Source organism: Phaethon aethereus (assembly GCF_964289735.1).
Source record: "Phaethon aethereus genome assembly, chromosome: 8".
Classification (NCBI taxonomy): domain Eukaryota; kingdom Metazoa; phylum Chordata; class Aves; order Phaethontiformes; family Phaethontidae; genus Phaethon; species Phaethon aethereus.
This window is the reverse complement of record NC_138584.1, coordinates 24,207,157-24,223,850: the sequence shown is the minus strand read 5'-3', so window position 1 is coordinate 24,223,850 and position 16,694 is coordinate 24,207,157. Positions and strand designations below refer to the sequence as shown.

The 16,694-nt window shown below is 44.5% G+C and overlaps 1 protein-coding gene across 4 annotated transcripts in view; it reads right to left on the bottom strand.

Moving 5' to 3' along the window:
* Window positions 1-16,694, bottom strand: part of RNF220 (ring finger protein 220) — a gene marked incomplete at its 5' end in the record, with an annotated part of 224,695 nt that overhangs the window by 42,171 nt on the left and 165,830 nt on the right. For 2 of the 4 annotated variants that reach the window (XM_082003186.1, XM_082003183.1), the window contains 3 exons: window positions 7,103-7,235; window positions 8,251-8,372; window positions 16,360-16,402. In XM_082003186.1, coding sequence (XP_081859312.1) covers window positions 7,103-7,235; window positions 8,251-8,372; window positions 16,360-16,402 — 298 coding nt within the window. Of the gene's footprint in view, window positions 1-7,102; window positions 7,236-8,250; window positions 8,373-16,359; window positions 16,403-16,579; window positions 16,625-16,694 lie in introns of those variants that run through there. The other 2 variants (XM_082003185.1, XM_082003184.1) reach the window with 2 other exon arrangements.

Below are 16,694 nucleotides of genomic sequence, written 5' to 3'. Positions count from 1 at the left end.
TGTTTTTCCTGCTTGCTAAAGTCAACCTCTGATATTAATATACAGTACAATACCCAAGAGACATTTATTAGCCACAGAATCCCTCAGATTCTATATGTAGACACAAACTATGGAAAAATAGTCAGGTACAGCTTATCTGATTATTGTATATAACACTATGTAAACAGATCTGTCAGCACTTTTAGGTCAAGTATTACCTTATGGACAAGTTCTTGCTCTCAAAGGAGAGAGGTGCAAACATTAAGGAGTGGTTGGGCTATTCCATCAGACCAGTACAAAGTACCATCCTTCAGCAACGAGGGATTACCAGGATTACTACCATTTTACACAAGGGCTGAAGTAAGGCATACGAGTGCTCTGGGACTCAGCAGCCCTCTAAAGGGGGGATAAGGCATAGAATAAGCACTTGAGAAACACGAAATTTATACATCTCCCCTATTTGGAAGCTTACAGCAGGTAGCAGTGACCAGCAGAAGGCTAAAATACCAAGACTGAGAGGCTGGGAAGGATGCTCGTATGTATAGGGGCATTCACCTTAGAGACTAAGCAACAAGGGATGCCCACACTGGGAGCGTGACAAAGGCAGGCACTGAACCGAGCTCTTGCTAAGTGGGAGGAAGATTAAGAGTTTCATTATGGCTAAGATCCCCTATACTCTTACCACAGACTGCTCTTGCATCCAAGCTGAAGTTTGCTTTAGCCTGTCAGGGTAAAATGAATGAATTCTGACTCATCTACACAGAAATGGGGAAGATTATTCTAGTTATGAGACCATTCTTCCAAAAGGCCTAAATATGCCAGTGACATCTTCTAGTTCCCACACAGCCTCTTATGAGAAGCCACACTTTTACTGTTCAGCACAAATTCTTTTGCTGAATTTGAGTAGATCAGTTTATACCCTCTTACTAGTATGAACTTAAATGCAGCCTGAACCTCCTGGCATGGAAAAACAGAAAATCTCCTTGCCTCCTCAAGCTTTCCTGTATGCCTTATCATATTTTATCTGAAAAAGAAGGCATAGCTGGTTACTAGATGAGAGTCTAGAGCAAAACTTTTAAGCTGTTGCCAGCTTTGCTACTATCTTTATGACATTAGAGAAGATTCTTCTCCATGCTTCAGTTTCCACATACATGTCAAAACACAGATTTTGCAGTTTTGTTGTAGAGTTTGATGTTCATGAAATTGCACCGAGAAGCGCAACTGAGTTTTCCTCCTGTATTTGGAGCTTTCTGCTAGGCACTCAGAAGACACAAGCAAAGTCACTGTGTTCACAAACCTGCTGCTAAGTCAGGATAATTGAAAAGCATCTACTTATTGAGGACAGGACCTCACAGTAGAGAGCATGCTTCTAATGTTGCATGTGTTTAGGAGAACAAATTGGAGGCGCATATAGCTATTACCCCAATGCTTTTTCTTGGACAAGTAACCCACGCCAGATGAAGGCTGGCCTGTAACATTTGCTGCTCAAACTGAAGCACATCTTGATTCTGCTCAGACAGAAAGCCAACAGTGGGACTGAAGTCATCCGCTGTAAACTTTTAGACATTTTAATATAGTCCCTCTTTCCAGGCAGCCGCCCTAATTGTACATGACGAGATCCAATGCAAATGGGCACCCAAGGGTCACTGTAGTTTGTTAAAGCTTATAAGGCTGTAAAACCAAGTCCCTCTATGCATATGCTAAGTCATGCTATTCTTTTCCCTTAAGACATTAATGAAGATACAAGCCCTTTGCTAGCTTGGGAGGAGAGCAGCACAGAGAAATAAAGAAAAACTTCAGAGTTAAGTAATCCCTGTGTTTCTCCTTCTTCAAGAGTATCACAATCTATCAGACAGATCCCTGTCATGTTGATCTTTCTAAGAAAGTATTCTTACCTGAAAATGCCCTGCTTACCATTTTAACATTTTCAAAGTCTTTCCCTCCTGTGTTATTTTCGATGCAACTGATCTGCTGAAGAGGAAACCCAGAAGAGCAGTGGTGACTAGTTTCCTACTCGCCCACAGGAAGGCTGTTTGGTGGGGGAGCTGGAGGGGAGAAGAGGAGGACGGGGTGGATGGAGAGAACTTGGCTACAATTCTTCAATTCTTTCATATCTAAAGAGGACAGCAATCTCTGTTCTATCAGACCGTGCGGTTCGTGCTTTAAATGGTACTTGCTGCTAGCTTGCTTTCCCTGTCTCTGTCTCTCTCCCTTTGAAGCAGACTGGACAGCTTCCTCAAGCTGGCGTTATCACTCCCTCTAACCACTCTTGGCAGGCAATCTAATTCCCCCTGAAAAGGTCACCGCCATTTTAACTGCCTTTCAATCACATTAAGCACGCTGCCGCTCGTGCTCAGAGCGCTGTGCCTGCAGCTCTCCTGACTGAGGTGCGATCGATAAACTGACATCCCGTCCCCCCTACCCAATCTCCCCAACCACCCCATCCACTGCTCGCCTCCTTCCTCTCTCCTGGACAAACCGCCTTCCCAGAACAGACGGCAAGAGACCAAGTGACAAAATCCTCTCCTCAAATCCAAAGCAGCAGAAGGGAGCTGCTAACCTGGCATTTACTAATCTTTGTCCCATCTGCTAAGAAACAGAAGGGTGCAAGCATCCCCCCCACCTTCCCCAGATCTACAGAGGCAGTGACTTCACAGGACAGTTTGCTTAGGCACCGGTCCAGACACCTTTGAAGCTGTGTTACAAAGAACAAGCCTCCCTCAAGCTTCCCTCAATGCAATCATTACCGTTATCTCTCCCCCCACACTTCTTTTTTTTTCTGCAGTTACGAGTTATGTGTTCCACCCATCGATCCCTGTGTAAGACACTGTTTTAAGTCCTCTTGCCTTTTGACTGTGCTAAGCCGTTTAAGAGATGACAGTGGCTTCTATCAGTGCGAAGCTGATGTGATTCTTTCCAGATAAAGCACTTTTTTTTTTTTTATTCTCCCCCTCCCTTTCCCTTCTTTCAAGTAAGAGACATACACACAAAAAGAGACACTGAATCTTTCAAAGAAAAAAACCCCTTTGAACTTCCCTCAGGAATTCTTTAAAGGGATAACCTTACAGTGTAAACACTGAGGGTAACGGGCATCCATTCTGGAGAGGAACAGAAGAATTGCTACAAATATGTTGAGCATTAAGAAAAAAATATGAGAGAGGGAGCCACTTGATGCTTTCACTTGTGAAGCCTTGTTGGCTTCCTAAACACAGAAAGTCATTAGACAAAGATGGCATGAAATAATCCCTTGCAACAAAGAGCTTCGGAGAGGGATGATTCAGAGACATGGGGATAAATGGTTACCGAATGTTCCGGCATTTCAACAGATATTTTAGTCTTGTGATGCTGTACTAAGATAGGGAAATATTTGATTATTTTATCTGTATAGCTTTTCACAAGCTTGATTTAAACAGCGCTTTGTATTTCATGCAGGTAGCCTTCTGCACCTACACCCAAACAGAAACAAGAACTCTCCTACTACAAACCCCTGCTTTAAGCAGGGCCTCTGCTGAAACAAAGTGCTTCCAAATCCTATATAATTGCCAATAATCCTCATTTACACCCTGCATTTGGTTAAACAAATGAAGTGATAGCAAATAATGCTTTAATAAGCCAAGAGGACAGCTAGAAGTATCAAGTATTTCCTGACTGAATGCCTTCACCAAACCCAACAGCTTAAGAGACAACATACTGATCCCCACACTTCTCAGTTACATCATATTCCTGCTTGCTGCCATCTCCTGTTCTTTCCAACTGCTGCCTCAAGTATGCCAAGCCGTGGCAGGCAAGAAGGTGTGCTTTGGCTCTGCTGCACTAGACCTGACTTGGGATTTGCATTGTAACACCAACACCAGAAGACAAAGAATTTCCACCTTCTAAGACAGCCCCTCAGGTGAGAGGAGTAAGTCTTCCCTGCAAGTGCTCTGGAAGCAAGAAAGCATCACCCTAGGAACTGTGCAACAGAGTTGCAGCCTGTGATTACTCCTAAGTATTAGACCACCTCCCAGAAAATCTGAGCAGGGCTGTTCATTCCCCTCACCTTTCCGTCTTCAAGAAGAAGCTGCCAAGAAGAATCTTGGTTTCACAAGACCTCCCAACCTTACCCCACCCGAGATCTTGGCAGGATCTTTCACATAATTAGCAAAGAGTTTTCCTCACCTTGAGAGTGATATGAACTTTGTCTATTAACCAAAAATGTAACAAGAAGCAGCCAGGACCTGTGTTAAGTTTAAGTCACTTCTGTCATGCTGCCCAATGGTCTGACCAACTCATGCAATACACTCTGGCCACAGTGTCCTGCTCCCCCTTTGCTCAGCTGTGACATCTCCTCAAAGCAACACACCATTAAAACAAAAATTAATGAGACACACAGACATCTATTTTCCCCTCCGGTTTTATGTGTTTCCCCATGTCATCTCTTTAGACACTGGTGACATCCCTGTAGCCTGCCAAAGGCTGTGTGGCATTATAAAATGCCTTCAATTTCCACATCGCTGTTACTTCTCAGCAAAGGGAACAGAGCCAAAAACAAAGCCTCAGGTGATGGGGGTTAACAAGGGCCTTGCCAAATCCAGACAAAGAAGTTTTAAGCATTGGAAAGCATCTTCAACACCTTGTGCTGTGCTTCAGGTCTCTCAATTAAGAATTCTGTCCCTAAACCAAGGCAAGAGCCAACACTGGCAGAGAAAGGAAAAAGACAGTCACCTGAAGGTAACCTGAGAGTGCGCAAGGCAAGCCTGACTGATGGAGAATGCCAGCAGCCAAGCATAATACGAGAACTACAAAAGGGAGCATGAAAAAGTGTAACTTTTAAAAAGAAATACAGTCAGCCAATGATGGGAGCCCATTCCAGCTTTGGCTTCCCAAATGTTACAGAAACTTCTTGTGCAGAGTAGGTAGGTACCCTGCAAATATTATCTGGTCATCCCAAAATCCTGGGTAGAAAGTTGATGGCAAAAAGTTCCCCTGTTTATGGAAGAAGACACCTCGAGAAAGAGATATTCCAGCTGCCAGCAGAGGTGTGCTCCAGAGGACGAAGGGCAGGGAGAAATGCCTAAGCTGGGGACCTGCCAGCTTCTCCGGTGGAGTAATTTTTCCAGCTGCAGAGAGGATGTTCCTCACCACAAATGCTACAGGGAGGTTCCTGTGTTTGCAAACTGATCTACAGACACCTTTCACCCAGCACCACAAAGGGAAGGAGTCTAATCCAAAAGCCTTCCCATCAGGGTAATTATGGAGGGTTTTAGAACCATGTCTAGCTGTGCTCTACTCTTCTAGTCTTCCGATACTTTGCTGGATCTGTTCATGTAATTAAACACTCTTGAAGGTGTCATGAAGGTCTCAAAAAGGAAAGAAGAGACATCCCATACTTCCTGATGGAAGCAAGGCTATTTCTAAGTATGAAACACAGAAGCACACGTCCATGCATGTGCAGCCATCTAGCAGTGGTTAGAGCCCTGACTGATACTAGAATCTGTCTAACTTCTGGTAGAGGAAAGCAGTTGATCTATGTAACACAAACTAACGCATTTGAGGATTCCTTAAAATAAGGAGGAAAATGCAACAGGGAGCAAGTATTTTGCATTTACACAGCATAATCACATCAATTACACACATTTTGTCCACCTGAAGCCTTATGTGAAACAGGGTCTCCATACGACTGAAGCAATATGAAAGATTCAGACCACACTTCAGTGAGTTAACTCAAAAACAACCGTGAATGTTAACCAGATGAAGACAACACAATGTCCACACCAAAGGAAGCGGAAGACTGCTCTCCTCAAACTCAGGTATTTGGTGGGGGTGAAGGAAGAGACTACGAATGCACAGAAGAGCGCAGAAATGAACTGAGTAGCTTTTTATAATCAGGACTAGCAATGACAAGAAGCACACAAACATCCCATGCTTCCCCACTACTAACTGTAGTGGCTATACTACATAAACGTAATCTAAGGCCCTGCATGGTCTCATCAGACCTCTACCTGGAATTATGTACAGAAGCAACTCTCCATAGGAGCAAAAAAAAGCTAAGCTAGATAAGGCTACAAACACAGGAAGTGATGGTATGAGCTTCACTGGGTAGCCTTTAAAACTCATAGAAGCTGCTCCTTTACCTCTGTGCTCCTAATCACCTGCTCTGCTACAACCCAGCTACCATTTAATTTCAGAGGAAGGTTAAGAGCAGATCAGGAGTGCCAGGTTGTCACTGAGCACATGGCTGGCTTTTAAGTCCAACTCCCTTATGTAGAGGCCTTTCCCCGTGAGATATTTTAAATTAAAATACAAGTTGATATAGTTAGAGATCACATCCCATCCTCTTTATCGAGCAGAGGGAGCCAGCATTCCTCCTCTCATTAGGCATGCGCTTATGTGGATTGCTTGTGAGAGACTCTCCTTAGTGCCAGAGGTTCATGCCAATGAACAGTTTAGTAAATCCTCCTCTTCGAGGCCAAAGGGCTGAGTGTAAGAAAGGGGACAGGTTTCTAGCTAAAATTACATTCTCTCTCCTCAGTAACCGATTTCACCGTCACTGGGGAAGGAGCAAAAGAAGAAGGAAAAATAAAATGTGTTTGTCTGAGAGCCCTAAGGGCTTGCAGTGCTGGAGGTGCAAAGCAGGTTCTTGGAGTCTCATTTATCAACCTTAAAAGGGATGGAGTGATAAATGCACAACTGGCCCTTTAATATTTTATGCAGGTGCTAAAGCGACTTAGCTGTCACCTTCAATACATCACCAGAGGCTGATACAACAGCTTTCGTCACTCCAGGCTGGGAATTTTTACAATTTCATTTCTATTTCCCTCTTTTCATGTATTTCTTACTACGTGTAACATAATAAGAAGCTATTTTCCTCAAATGATCTCCCCATTCCACCATTCCTGCTCATTCCCTCTTCAGCCACATTTCTCAAGCAAGAAATAACTCCATGCTTTTGTTCAAGATTTGCACAAATTTTGACTCTCATCATTCAAGAGAGGCAGAAAGCTGAAATCACTTTACATTCTAGCAAAGGGTGAGGGCCTGCTCTTTGTGAGAGGCAAATCTCCAGGTCCCTCCCTTTAAAGATAGGCAATGATTAATTTCCACAGCAGAACGATTTACAAGGGCCCTCAAAACACTGGCGCACCTCGAAATCCTCCCTCCAGGAGAGTAGTAGCCCGTATCCTCTTCTGCCCGCACCATTCGTACTCTTCAAAGCGGTTGCCGTTCTCATTCTCGATGTCCACAGAGTCATCCTCAGTCATGCATGAACCTTCTCTCTGCACAGGGTAAAGCAGGGGCAGAGCATTGAGATGCATGAAATAGCTCTTTGGGGTTAATAACTGATAGTGGGATGGAGAAGAAAAACTGGACTTTCCCCAAGGCTACTAAGTGTAGAGCAGACACTAGCACCTACTTCCACCCATATTCCCAGTGATCTAACTCTAGAAGTAAATGGGTGCTGGAAGAACTTGACACCTTAAGATCAAAACAAGTTGCAAGGGTCATCATTTTGACACATGGAAATTTAAGCTCTGGTACCTACAGCAATGCTGGTGTGCATTTCAACATGCATTCCCCTGCCTTGCATGCACGATTCCCCTATCATGTAAAGAACAGATTCCTTTGGTCCCCAGCAGGAATGTTCTCCTAGAGCATTATTTCTGAGGGCACACTGATCAAAAGACACCTCTCTTTACACCATGCACCACTTGAGGCAACAAAACCAAATTTGTTATCTCAAGCTTTTCCTGAGAAACAAGCAGAGGAAGCCCTATGACACAACTCTCTCCCTCCCCTAGGGCTTGTTCCTCCTTCCTTGCTGTCTTTGGGATGAACAGCAAGAGAATGGTTCTGCTCAAATGCACTTTCTGGAGTAAGATGGTCATGCAACATTTACAAATGCCAGTCTGTTACAAAAGAACCCAACAAAAAATAATTCTAATGCTGTCAAAGGCAGAGATCAGAATGAGCTCTTCCTGCTGTGCTACATCAGAAGCATGAAGTCCTACAGAAGGCTTCATGAACTTCAACAGCTCTACCTTTACAGTCTACAACTTAGATTTCAATGACAGTGAAAGGGTGCATGAAGTAAAAAAGTTACTAATGCAACACAGGAGAAAAATCCAGAAGAATCCATCTTCCAAGACAAAGAGGACTACAGATCTTAGGGAGACAGTTAGCATTGCCTGCAAGCTCAGCAATGTTAGTTTTTGCCCCATGTTAGGTCAACTGCAGACAAAGCTGGGAGTAGGGAGAAGGGAATGGCAGCTGGTGATCCTGCTGCGCCTCTACCTTTGCAAGGCATTGTTCCACATGCCTACTCATCTCCTCCTCGGATCCTGACAGAGGTCGGCTGCAGAGGGGACATACCTGCCCTTCGTCTTGCTTCCTCCGTTTCATTTTTCCAATCCGAGCTGCATGGAGAAACCAGGGAAAGAAAAAAAAAACAAAACAAAAGAGGAAGACATGTCAAGTTTGTAGATCCACTCTTCTTCCTATTTGCTCAGCTCCAAATAATAAACCCTTGGCAGAAATGGTAAGATTTCACACCAGAAAATCCTGTTGCAAATCCCTATTCTGACCTCCACAAACAATACAGAGACTGTTACTTAGCACCTTCCATATTAAATCTGTAGCCTGTGACTGAGTACAGTCTGATTTCAGAAAGGGAGCTGCTTATGATTTAGTAACTAGGAGAGGGAGTATCTGCTGCACATCCCCAGGTAAGTTATTCAAATGGTTAAATACTTACACTTGGAAATTTGAAATTGTTTTCAAAGTTGAGTGATCAAGACACTGAATCCTGTTCTGGATTTTGCCTTCTAAGTATGAGACCCATCCACTAACACATCTACTCCCTATACAAGAACTTGCTTAAGAGTGTAGAAGGATGATGTAGCACCTGAAAAGCCTTGGACAATGTATGCAACAGTCATTTCCAGGACCACAGACTCTTCTGTACACCCTGAATAATTCCTTCCCAAACATCACAAACAAGACAGAGGTGCATCTTAGTAGCAGGTAACATTTAAGGAGATGAAAGATTTTTGCTGTGAAAAATGCAGCACCTAAGCTAGATAGCTTCTGGCTCTGTTCACTATTTTCACAGAAAGGAAAACTGACGGCTACACTGCCTTTTTTGAGGGCATGCTCTGGGAAACAAACATGTTAGGAATCATGATGATTAAAAAAAAGCAGCCAAGATAGCCTGTTGCTTAATCCAATCTCTGGTTAGTTTGAGCCATCATTTAATGTGATCAAAACATCTGGAACCAAATAATTTGCATTAAAAAGAACTTCTGTCCTTTATTATGATGGCTGTAGGCAGGTATTACTGAATAACTCAATCACTGGCTGCAGGAAAGTTGCTGTTTAATTAATAAGGAAGGTCAAAATTCTGAATGAGACACAAAGAAAAGCCCAAGGAAAGCCCATGTGATAATGAGAGATGACACCACCAAAAAGCTGCGTTAGCTGGAAATTGTTACTGACATTGTGAGCACCGCAGCATGCTCTGAAAGCCTTCATGCCTGGCTACTGTGGGATCAACAGCTCCCTGCAGCCAACAAGTCATAGAAAGCTGCTTGAATACCAGGAAGAGAAAGACCAAGGTATAGGAAAGTTTGTGTCAATCGTTTTCTAAAGTGCATCAGTTTACTGCATGCACATCACCAAGGGAATTATAAAGTTTCAGCTGAACACACCAACACACACCTGAAAGGCCTCTTTCAAGGCTTTCTTGTTGGCTTCCCTAGACTCAGGACTCTCTGGGCTAAGATATACTTTCCCACAATCCAGAATTAGGAGTTTTCGTCACCTCCTACACTCTCTGATGCACCGATTAAGAAGGCCTCAAAATATTCCTTGTGCATTGCTTTTCTTCACCGAATGAGACAGATTTGTGGGAAAACTCCCTGCAAAATAAATCTCCACTCCTAGCATCATGAAAAGGGTTCTGAAAATGCAACATTCCTAGAATAAGAGACAGCAGTCTGAGATCAAAACAAGAGTGTTTTTGATGCCTGGCACTTTGAACAACAAATGTACATCTCTTCCATAGTTTGTCTAAATTTTATCTGTTGAAGCTCCACACCGTCTCTTGTGTTGGGTACACCACACTGACAGCTCCATAGCTCACCTGCCTCTCTACACACTTCAGGTACTTCAGTATTCCTATTGGGATATTTTAGTAGTTTTCCTTCTGATTTGTGTGCTTAAATCTGTTATTTTACCTATACTGTCAGCTTCTACTCCAGAAGGTACTTACTCCTACTTCCAGCCAATACAGAAGAAAACATCATGAAGCTAATTTCATTATGCCCAAATGAATTATGTTCCACTTTTAAATAAAACAACGTCTTCTGTGTTTTTTCTCCCCTTCCTGAGCCCCAAAACACTATCCCTCCTCACACTTCAACATCATCCAGTCCTATTACCAGAAATAGTCAAGAGTTAAGCCATGGTCCTTCTGGTTTGTACTTCAGTGCACGAGAGACTTCTGAAGTTCTGGTTTAGTGAATACCGACATCCCCCAGTATGGCTCTTTCACATAAGTTTAGGATGCTCTTTCCTTGCCTCACTAGCTCTGCAGAGCCAGCACAAAATAGGGGAGGAGGCTGGAATCAGACATGACTTGAGCATTCTCCAGCAAGCACCTATCCGACCAGAGAAAAACAGAGGAATAAAGCCTTCTCTGTCCTGATTGCAGACACATCTTTCACCTCATCCTGTTTTGAAACAGGGAAATGTAAGGAAGGAGCAGTTTAGTTATTCTGGTAGGACTCCCCATGGCCAATCAATTCAGCTAAGTCAGTCTGCCTGGCAAGTTTATTAGTATTTTTAACTTTTTTACTGCTATCCTCCAGTCCATGCACTGTCACACTGATAAAAGGAAGAGAACTTGTTTTAGGTCTTGCACTGATAAATTCTTGGGACCATTTTGCCAGAACAAGCACTTGACCCACTGTTGAAACGTTAGTTCAGAGGTGGGAACAGAACCTCACTCTGTTCCAGCTCCACACAAGACTCAGCAGACTGCCCCTCTCTTGGCTCGTTTAGCTCTGCTGAGAAGCAGCCCTTTAAGTTCTAGCGCCACAAGTGAAAAAGCCACTGGAAGAAAGAGGTGTTGAAAACAAATCTCCCTGCCGTTTTCATTCTGTGGTCATTAGCAGCAGCAACGATGCACCCACGGAGGCCCAGGGGTGCCCCTGGTGACAGCAGAAACCGAAAGGGAACGCTGCAGCCTAGGAAGTGCATCCCGAGCAGCCCTGTCCCTGCCCGACATGACGCGCAGCCCGGCTATCACTTCCAATCAGCACAGAAGGGACGGAGCGGCCCCAAAGGCAGGGGCTGATTGTGGCGCTGTCCCGAAGGGGAGCAGCTCAAAAGAACACGCAAGTGAGACCACAGGATTGTTAATTAGCGTTGATAGATGCGATCATTTCTAATTAGCTCACTAATCCCTCTCCCCCTCACTCCTGTCGCAGGAGCATGGGCAGGGGGGAAGCCATTTCCTCTCATAACTCAGGAAGATAAAAACGTAGCCAGTGGAGGATTGGATGCAAAAGAGAACAGCTCTGGGAAGGAGGTTTTTGCACAAGGCTGACCCATTCTTATCTCTGACTGAACAAAGACTCTGTAGTTATTATTCCAGCCTTCTGCCAGGAGGTGAGGAGTTCACTAATTTTTATTAGCATTAGTAGTTATTATTAGGCCATCAGAGGACTTTCAGCACCTTTGAGGCCTCACTTTTAACACATGTACATTACCCTACACACTGCTCCTGCTGCATGTGCATGTTCTCCTTCAGGTTACACTAAACCATCAAGCACTCAGGGAGTTTAAGTGGTCATAGCATAGGAATGAGAAAGTATGCGTGAAGGCGAGCAAGAACTGGGACCCTCTGCAAGGGCCGGGGTCTCAGTTACAGTCTTTGACTTAACTTAGGACCTGTGCTGGATAAGGGAGCTGCTCTTCCCTTTCCTAACACGGGGTCTTTTGGGATTACGCAAGATGAGAAGCTGCTTGCACTAGAGGAGGAGCCAAACTGCACTGACAAAGCCTCTACTGCTGAGGGCACACCAGCCCCTGCCTTCCCACAGGTGCGGAGAGGAGAAGCCAGCACACCCCGTCCACAGACACTGCTGCCTCACAGGCAGAAGAGACCAAGGATCTTTTCTCACAACGGGCTCTCCCCATCAAGGCTAAGCCTTATTAATGCCTAAAGATCATGTTTTTCTCTAGCCCAGCAAAACTTCCTGAGAGAAAAGCTAATGGGTTTTAATTTTCACTGGTACTCCACTCCCCAAGCAAAAATTCACCTTCAGGACAGGGCACTAATTACCTCAGAAGTGCTCTTACATAGCATCTAGCAGTGGACACTAGACAAACCTCTACCGCAGTATCAAAGGAGATGATTAAGTTACTAGCAATATCTCTTACGATTCCCTCCACCAGTTTGAGTGGTCCCCTGAGTCCCATGCAGACATCATTAGCAGCTCCTGCAATGGCAGGCCAATCAAATTAAATGGAAACATTTTTGTCTCCTTTCCAGTGAAAATCATCTAGCTTTATTCCTCCCTGACCCATCGGCTACAAAAGCATGCGACATGCTAGTGGTGGTTCAACAACAAACTCCATGGTGACCACCTCCGCAGAGGTCTGCCCAGAGAGGCAGGGTTACAGTCACCACCAAGACAGGAATCGGCTGCTTAGGTGCAAAAGGAGTTTTGTAAGAACCTATTTTACAACTCTACTGAGAATGCCAACTTTGAAATACCCCTAAATTTGAATCAAAGATATTCAAGCACAAGAGTTAGCATCTGCTCTCTGCAAATCTACTAGAGAAGTCTTGAGGAGCAGTTATACCTATTTTTGTCAGGTTCATCACAAAAAGCTTCTGTGGCCAATCGATTTAGCCAAGAGCATCTGATCCAAGCGAACAAAGGTAGCAATGGCAGAGCACAAAAAAACATCTCCAGAACAACATAAAGCAAAAAACCAGATGAGTCTGTTTCAGACCTTATGTACAATTTGCTGCTCCTCTGCCTAAGAGAGAATGTTAAGGGCCAAATTCACAGAAGGGTCTCAGTGGGGCTTTACCATTTGCATGGCCAAACTTCCACACATGATTTTCAGCAACCTTCAATCTGACACTATTCTCTGAGATTGGCACGTACTTAATCTGCTGAATCCACATTCTGATACACTAACCCATAACTTCGTGCCTCTAATTTTGGGTTAGCCTAACCTGCTCTGCACTGCTAAAACTCCATAAGCATCAATTTATAGCGTGGCTTAAAGTTTCCAGTTTGGCAACACTGGAAATAAGGCAAATGAAAGAAATGCCTTTGTTATCACATGGGTTCATCAGGAATCAGCACCTCATATTCCTGGGTTCACAAAGACACAACCTCTGCAAAGTGAGTTTGGCACAGGTGGGAGATGTGGGATTAACTGACTGAGGCTGACAGGGAAGTTCGGATACAAATACTCAACTGAGAGTCTAACAGACAGAACATTAATCTCCTGCTCCAGAGCTTGCAAATGCATTCACCTTACTTACAGTTCAATTTAAGTCAAAGGTTTGACTTACAGAATTAAAATTCTGGACCGCCGGGTACCTGTGAACCATGTAACTGTCAGGACCTAATCATGTTGCAGCCAGGCCAAGAGCAGCTCACTGAAGACATCTCCCTGTCTACCTTCTCTTTCCTTAGCTCTTGTTGCACTCCAAGTCACCACAACAGGATGGAACACATCGAGGACATCTGACAGGACTTGGGCACAAAAAGCCTGGGCAGCTGAGATTTGAGTCAAGGACTATGTGGGAGAAGAGCAAACACCATGGGCCTCTTTTTATGGGAGGAGTTTCCAGAAGTGATTCTGAAACTCAGCTGGTAAGAAGCTTGACAGAGACACCGAGATAAACTGGTTGTAACAATATTGAAAAGTACACTTAACACACAATAAAAACAAATGAAATGGATTTTTCTTTGACAGACAGACTGCATTTTCTACATCCTAAGTTTCTTCGGTGTGTCAATAAGAATATGAAACAAAAAGCCAGATGTCTTTGGACAAGTCCTACATAGTTTCTGTCAATGTAAACTAACGGGGATAAGGAAACCTGAGCAGGTTCTCACAGAGCAAGCTATCAAGTTGTATGATTGATTAGAAGCTCATTAAAACACAAGATATAGACAAAAAAGCATTTTTTTTCCCCTGAGCACTCAAATGTTCTCCATCTGGGCTAGTAGTGCTTAAATAACTGTTTAACAATAATGTGTCAAAGCTTAGGAATACTATGACGTTATGTTAGTGCAAACAAATGTGGAGGAGGAAAGAAAAAAGCAGGCTGAGTTCAGTGGTCACAAATATAGTCACATGCATAGAATGCAGCAGTATAACCTACCCAACCGTCTGGCTGGATATCAATCTGACAGATGAACCAGGCATCAGTACAGGTATGTTCTGGGAACAGTAGTAATCAGTGTTATAAAAGGCTAAAGGTTGGGAGGAACCAGTTCTGATCTAGTTTGACCTCCTTTGTGACCCACAGCATTTCAGGTAGTATTTTCTGCATCCAGCTCCCTAATGTCTGGACCTAATACTGTTAGGGTATACAGCAGAAGGGACAGGAAATACCTCCATTACAAGGGCATTATATAAATTAACCAAATGCCCTCATTTGGTTAATTTATGGCTGTTAGTTCTGTTCACTGTGCCCCAAAAGGTATATACACAAACAATGCAAACACTGTACAAAACTAGCAGCCTCCCTTCAGATGATAAGACCAGGTTCACAAAAATATCCAAGAATAGGGTTCAAGAGGAGTTCGTAGATCCCAGCCTACAGAGATTGTGCTGCAGCCCTACTTTGGGCTAAAGTCAAAAGCATAAAGCACTAGTAAGCCAGTTCAGCAGAGCATGCTGTCATCAAGAGCTTTCATTCATACTGAAGGACTCCACAACACCGAGAATCTCACAAGCCTGGCTCAGACTTTTTTTTTAAAAGTAAAATAAGGTAACTGCACATTGTTAGCCTGAAAAAAAAGGTGGAAGGTGGGAGCTTAGCCCCAGCTATCCAAAAATGATAAAAAAACAGTTTGACATCACTGACTCCAGAGACCTCTGTCACACAAAACAAGTCACTGCAGAGCAATACCTCAGTGCATTTCAGCCATCTGAAGCCTCTGTGTCAGGAAAAGAGTCTACCTGCCAATGCTGACAGCTCACTGCACTCATCTAGGAGTGCAGATGTGAGCACACCTGCCAGCAGTTACCTGTAACTGATGCAAGGCAACTCATCTCTTTGTTGTATGACTTAACAGACTTTCAGGAGTTCACAGGTTTTTGGCCCTCCAGGTTGATATTTAAAAATCTCCAAACTTGCTATGAATTCAGTTATGTATAACTTAAAGTTATCAGGTCAGTAACTCAATAACACTTCTGTTTTGGTTAAGACTATGCTAAACATCTCTCACTTCAAATTCAAGTAAACTAATTTGGTATCGGTACACTCGAAAGCCTTTTGCTATTTTGTTAAAAGTATCTCTCTATCTTTTATCTTCTTCCAAATAAACTGCATCAGCACAAAGTCACTGTCTTATCTCAAACTATCACAGCAGGAAGCTCAAAATTAACACGTCTCCCGATAGCCTGAACACCCAAACTTTGACTAAATGGTGCATATAAGACGAGCTACAAGCAATACAAAAATCAGATGACAGAATATTGTTACTATTTAAATGGTAAGTTCTGACTTCTCTGAACTTCGGGAAAAGAGTTTCAACTTCATCTCAAGAAAAAAAAAAAAGTATACTTTCAGCTTTTTTCCCGATTTACAAACACAAAGATGGGATTTTCTCTTGGTTTCTTAAATACCAAGACACTTTTCATTAGAAATACTTATTTACTTGTTGTTAGGAACACTCAGGAATAACAAGAATTAAAGTAATGCACCAGCATCTGTGGGTGTGAGAGAAAAAAAAAACAAACACAACATGACGTCAGATGCACGGCCGCTCAGACTGCTGGTTTAAAAGTTTACTGCAAGATTCTACCATGTGAGCTGTGAAAGCACAGCTGCCTGGCCCCATAATTTAAAATACAGGATTCAGGGCCTAGTTCTAAACTCGCCAGTGGGATTCCAGCTGCGAGAACTATTCCCCCCAGGAAGCCAGAGGTGAACGCGCAGGGTTTCACCCCAACACAGCCTGTGCCCCACCAGCTGCACGTCGAGGGCCCGGCGAGGCAGGTCGCAGCTCCCGGCCTGCGCGGGGTGGAGGGGAAATCACACAACTCGGCCCAACTCTGGAAAGTTTTCCGGGAAGGGGGAGGCGCGGGAGGAGGCCCGGCGGGCCGGGGGCAGCCCGGGGCGCCGCGCGGGGCCGCACTCACCGTTCAGCCGGGTCTGCCGGTTCGCTCGCACCCGCAGGAAGGTCTGCAGAAGGGAGACAAGAACGGAGAAGTGTCAGGGCCCCCGGCCCGCAGGCGACGGATGTAAACAACTCTCCCCCCGCCGCTAAAGAAGGCCCGGCCAGGTCCCACCCGCCCCGCGCATCACCGGGACAACGCACTGGCCCCGGGCCTGCCCCCCCCACCCGCGCCCCGCACCCACCTCTTCCCGGCCCCCGGCGCCGGGCCCCCTCCTGCCGCTCTGCATAGCCGCGGGAGCCGCGGGCAGCAGCGGGGCGGCGGGCCCGGGGGCGGACCCCCCCGCGCGGCCTGGGATG